At 41.8% G+C, this 6,000-nt stretch overlaps 1 protein-coding gene across 1 annotated transcript in view; it reads right to left on the reverse strand.

Moving 5' to 3' along the window:
- Nucleotides 1-5,695, reverse strand: part of LOC110491419 (wings apart-like protein homolog) — a 46,165-nt gene extending 40,470 nt beyond the window's left edge. The window contains exons 1-2 of the mRNA XM_036946263.1: nucleotides 5,386-5,695; nucleotides 3,504-3,997 (exon numbers count right to left, since the gene is read on the reverse strand). Of these exons, the coding sequence (XP_036802158.1) occupies nucleotides 3,504-3,975 (472 nt within the window). The 5' untranslated portion in view covers nucleotides 3,976-3,997; nucleotides 5,386-5,695. The remainder of the gene's footprint in view (nucleotides 1-3,503; nucleotides 3,998-5,385) is intronic.
- Nucleotides 5,696-6,000: the final 305 nt, after the last annotated feature.

Consider the following 6,000-nt stretch of genomic DNA (forward strand, 5'->3'; position numbering starts at 1 on the left):
TGTCAAAGGTGGGACCTTATATAACCAGGCGTGCCTTTCCAAAGCATGTCCAATTTATTGAATTTACCACAGGTGAACTTCAATCAAGTTGTAGAAACATCAAGGATGATCAATGAAAACAGGATGCAACTGAGCTCAATTACGAGTCTCTGAATAGTTATGTAAATAAGGTATCAGTTTTTTTTTATACATTCAGAAAAAGGTCTAAAAACCTGTTTTTGCGTAATCGTTATGGGTTATTGTGTGTAGATTGATAAGAAAATTATTTAATCCATTTGAGAATACGGCTGTAACAAAATGTGAATACTTTCCTAATGCACTGTAGAACAGATCTATCTTTTTAAACTTGCTACCAATGAGAATGACCGATCGATAACTCACTTTTTTTTGTGAATTTGGTCAAGTTGCCCAAAAGTTACATATTGCTGTTTCAAGCATTAAGCAGTTAATGTCTCTGACAGTTGTAGCATGCAGCAGATAAATTCAAGCCATCTTGACGCCTGCCACACTACGACATGGGTGCCATTATTACATTGGAAGGTGGTTTCAACCATGTATGAGAGTTAACTAAGTGCTAGGGCTGTGAGAGGACCAGCACACCCTGGTAAAGCTTTTGGCACAACGCTGAAAAAATGCTGAGTCAGAAAATGTCTCCAACTCTGTTGGTCTAAGTCACCACAACATCAGGAGACTGGGTTAGCCTACACGTGATAGTGTGGACATTGACTACACTGGCTCTTGTAATTATTTACGTGCATTTTAAAACCTACTGGGTGGGACAATAATGGCTTGCTAAACAACTATACTGGCAGTTGAGTTCCAATAGGCTGCTACATACCACTTGCATTCAGATTCTGGTATATACCCCTCCCTAAGGAATGTTTAGGCTCGCTGGGCTATATGACTAGGGTAATAGCGCACAGAATATACCTTAGGACTAGGTTCCCCAACTGGCGGCCCGCGGCTGAATCTGGCTGATGATCCTTGCCTTAGTCTCCTCCCTAGGATAATTTTTGACAAGTCCCAAACTAATCTTTCCAAGGCTCGGAATCCCAAAATCAGTAACAGAAGATAGACGGTTCATCACTGACAAGAGCTGACACCTCAGTCCAAAATGTCCATAGAATTCAAAGTTCTTCAAACAAGGGAATTAAAGAGATTCTCCTGCACTTCTGTATACTTTTTAGCCAGAAGTTCTGAAAGTAGCACCCACGAGGCAAAAGTACTCCTCAAAAATTGCGTACTACATTACATATGTGCACCACATGCAAACAAAATTGAAAAGCTGTCTAACAAAAAAATCCTGAAAAGAGATACTTTGGCAATGAGGCCATATATCTACTTCCCCAGATTCAGATGAAAATGTGGATACCACAGTGTCCAGTATGAAGAAAGTTAGAGGTAGTTTCACGAGCCAATGCTAACTAGTGTTAATACAATTTATTCCAACCATTGCGCTAATGCTAGTTAGCAAATGCGCTAGTTAGCAACTTCTTAGTCCTAGCGCAATTATCCACAAATTAATCTGACTCTGGGGAAGTAGATAAATGGCATTACCAAAATCCCAAGTACCTCTAACTGAGCTTGGCATATCAATGAGAAATATCCTATCACAAGAAAGATAGTAAGTAGACATCCTACATCCTCAATCTACATTTTACTTCAAAATAACTTGGGTTTTGTCATTAATTCAGGGTGGTGTGGTTTTTGCTGAGCATGCCAAGACATTTGATGAAGAGGTTGTGTTTTGAATTACCCTTCCACCTCTGTAAATCTAAATATTTTTTTAATGGGAATGTTTTATTTTTAGAATCTTTTGCACTAAAAAAAAATCATTGGACTGAGAAAATGTCTGATTAGATTTCAATCAGAGCCGTAACAGGCCTGGTTTATTATGCAGTTGGTACTTGAGGGATCGCTGTCTGGACACACTCTGAATGCAAAGACAATCACGCCATTGTCGCTAAAGACTGAGCACCTCGGAGTTAAAAAGTTTTCTAGATCCAACTAAGCTTTTCAATAATTAGCCACATAAAAAAAGGGCCGGAATGCTTTGCTTGATGAATCCTTAAACGAGGTTCAATAAGTATTAACATCAGTCTGACCGCAAGTCCCAGCTGTGAAAAGTTTCCTTTAACCCCAGATCTGCTCATATTGATTTCTCCGCAAGACAAACAAGTAGAGAGTTTCTATGGGTGGACAAGTGAACACTGGGCCTTGGAGGATATCCTGGGTTTGTGTAGGAATGTGGCAGTGCTGTTGCTAAATGTGCCAATGAGTAATACTTTCAGTTCAGTTTACAGACTGACATAACTTTTACTCATCATGTGACTAGCGCTAACTTGCATGACAAAGGATATGCTTGTGGCTATTGTTCCATACCTGAGCCTGCAACTTCAATGCCTACAGAAATGTGTCAAACAAGCCCATTCTCTAAGTGACTCAAAGCCTAGACAACTTTCAGGGCCACTGATTTGAATGACAGAGTCACAGAGGGCATACAGCCATATGGAGGAGTGACAAATGATGTGATAGTGTTTTTGCAGTGGACAAGGGCACACAACAGCAGGCAGCATTGCATTGAAACGGGCCCGTAACTAGAGCAATAAGTTGCTGCCTCTGGCAGTAAATAACATTCAGCGTGTCTGCTTAGCAATGCGGAATACAATCAGAACCACCTGCCATAGAGGAGATGGCCTCCTAAAACGAGGCTGTACCCGTCAAGTGGACTGGTTTCGTATTAGAGAAGAGCATCAACATAATGCAGACTGTAAATTTTGATGGGTTTGCTTCTCCCCAGCGAGTGCTTTGGGTGTAATCCACAAGAGCCACCTGCTAGGCTGACAGTTGGTGCCCATTATTCCAGTCCAGAGGGTAAGCTAAACTCACTCCTGGCAGCCTGTTGAAGCCTGCTCCAAAAACACACTGCCAGATTAGATGTTTTTCTGTTCCAAGATTTGGGCTATCAAAGTTTTCCCAAAGTCAAAAGCTTACAACGATGATTGTAAAGAGTTAAATTGCTGTTCAATTTAAATGACTACTTGTCTGAATCCTAAGGTCAGCTACCAATCTGCTGTCTAAATCAAATGGCTGGATGACATCATATGGTCCGAAATTAACAAGACGAATTGCAAGTGCATCCTAACTTAATTTAGCATTTTCCTTTTGTAGACTCACTAGCACAACTAATTCATTCTTTACAAATCTTTTACTATATTGGATTACTAATATTGGATCACTAAAGACCATCAAAATATTTGGTACTCAGTCCTATAACTACCTTAAAAATAAATGTGCTTGAAATCAATGACAGGAAATAACAGTTTCAATAATTATAACCAAAGTTGGCTGACACGGCACACAACATTTGATCTTAACAAATGAGTCCGCCATATTGCAAGCAATTTATCCCTTACACCCCCTGGAAGCAAAGGTCTTCTGGCCCAAGATTTGATTCTACATTGGATTAGTAGTCCTACTTTGCAACACGAGGCTCCTCCTACCTGTTGTGGTGGTGGTGTTGAAGAACCTGGCTGTGTCCTCTGTGACCGTCAATTGGCTTCTGTCACTACCCATGCTAGAGGTAGCTTTACTGGGAACAAGGCTGCTCTGCTGGCTGCTCCTGGACTCCAGGCAGAAGCCTGGCCTCCCTGCCTGAGGCGGCTCTGCTGATGCCGGCTTGGCTGGGGAGGCCTTGGCGTGTGGGAAGCGAGAGGTGACCGTCTTGGACTCATCATCGCTGTCAAAGCCAAAGGGGTCCTCAGAGATCTCATCTGAGAGTTTGGGCCTCTTGGGCTGCTCTGCCACCTCACTCCTCTGGCCCGGGCGCTTGGAGCTCACCTTGGCCTTGTATGTCGTCTCGCCCCATTTGGTGCTGAGCGTTGCTCTCTTGTTGGACAGGACCTCATCAAACTTGGATGATGATGATCCATCGCCGCCCTTACGGCTGTAGGTTTTACCAAATCTCGATGTCATTGTGGCATCTGTTTCATATTCTCTGGGACGGACACAAAATATAAAATGCATTAGTTGCCGTCATCATAGGCCATTTCTCATCAACGCAATAACAATATTGTGGTTGAAATGTACTTTTACTGCAATGGAGGGCTAGAAGGGAGCACTCTTTCCTCTTGTCTAAAACAAATATCCTCATGCTCCAAGGCAGTGATTGGGGACATTGCCCTGTGTAGGGTGCCCTCTTTCAGACAGTTAAACAGGTGTCCTGCCTGTGGTCACTAAAGTGCCCATGGCACTTATGGTAAGAGTAGGGGTGTTAACCCCAGTGTCCTGGCTAAATTCCCAATCTGTCCACCTAATCATCCCCAGCTTCCAATTGTCTCATTCATCTTCAAATGGGCATAGAATACAACCTTTGTGTCAACTAAGGACCCCTTACACTTCATGTCATTGTGTTGAGACAGCCTGCGGGACCAAAAATTGTGTGAATAATTAACACACAGCTTTAACTAGGGAATCAAATGTTTCCAAGTGAGGTATGCTGCATTTTCTAGTTTAAATATGTAGTTGTGCAGTAAAAGTTAGGGAACCCTTGCGTTAGTGTGATCTTTATTAACAGCTTGAGTAAACTGAGACTACTGCCGCGTTAGCATACTAACCGGAACTAGAAAACTCGGAAATGTCCGACTTTCTGAATCGTTGAACGCAGCACGTGTATGACTACAACCAGTTAACAAGTCGCAGTTTCCTCGTTCCGATTAGCACTTTAATGCAGCATCAACTGCTCTGGATGTGGCTAACGCAATGTGTGTACAACTAGCTAACGTTAGCAACAATTCACCACAATTAGCTTAGCCACTATACAGTTAGCTAGCTAAATCAATCAGCTGACGTTATTGAAGAAAATATAGGGTGTCTAGCAGCAGTACATAGAAGCAAAGTTAACGTTAACTAGCCTCGATAATATCATGATATTGACCTAGGGAGTTGTAGTATTAATTTAGTGTTGATACCAAAACAGACCCATATGGCGAGCTAGCTAGTTGCGACGTTAGCTAGCTAACCAACTTAGCCATTAACGTCGTGTGATAGTGCGCTGGCTAGCTACCGTTAGCTAAATAACGCCAACGCCATCTGCAAAAAGTTAAACGTCCTGTGCGTTGTTCATTAATATAATAATAGTTGGCTAACACTAACATAATTTAGTCATCACATTATCGTTGTGGCTAGAAAGTGAGGAAAAAAACAATTTAGCTAGCTAAGTATAGTAACGAAATAGCTAGTTAGCTATCAGGTTAGTATCAACAGACGAAACATGATTGACGAACATCCACTTTTCACATTGATTTGAAGGTTTAAAGTAGTTTGAAAATCACTGTATATTTCATAAAACGTAAGTGAATACAACCATACATCAGCCTCACTTACTAGGTGCGCGAAAAGACCGAACCACTCAACAACACTCCGAAGGCGTCCGCTTCCCGCAGCAGATTGGGCCTCCCTTACAATATAAACAAGGCTAAATTGCCTGTAGAAATGAAAGCTAGAGGACAGTCAACAACTGCACAAAGTCTTGTGTTTTTTGTGTAACAAAGTTATTTTGATAATGTTGGTTTTACGTCTGATATATTCCCTTTTTGAAGCTATCTCAAACTCAATTGTCTCCTCTTGTGTTACACCGATGGCTTGCATTCGGGTTCCCCCTCCCTTTCGCTTCCAACCGCACTGTCAACTAGCCGCTAGTACACTGTGGTCCAATCAGGAAGCTACATATTTGGATGTGACAGTGAACTAGCGCTGCGAAGCAGTATTCTTCGTTGTGATTGGTTCAAAAGCCGACAAGACCAAACACCTTCGCATTTCATTGGACTGTTGGTGAGAGGCGTCCTCTTTGGGGGTGTCGAAGCCGTTCATATATCGCTCATTCAGTGGTTGAAGCTCCTGGATTTGTAAATAAATGTGCAAACTGAAGGCAAATTGTGTGCTGAAATTAATAAGAAATCAATCAATAAAATTGCATTTATATTGTACATTTGATTAGGT

This window comes from Oncorhynchus mykiss, chromosome 16 (assembly GCF_013265735.2).
Source record: "Oncorhynchus mykiss isolate Arlee chromosome 16, USDA_OmykA_1.1, whole genome shotgun sequence".
Classification (NCBI taxonomy): Eukaryota; Metazoa; Chordata; class Actinopteri; order Salmoniformes; family Salmonidae; genus Oncorhynchus; species Oncorhynchus mykiss.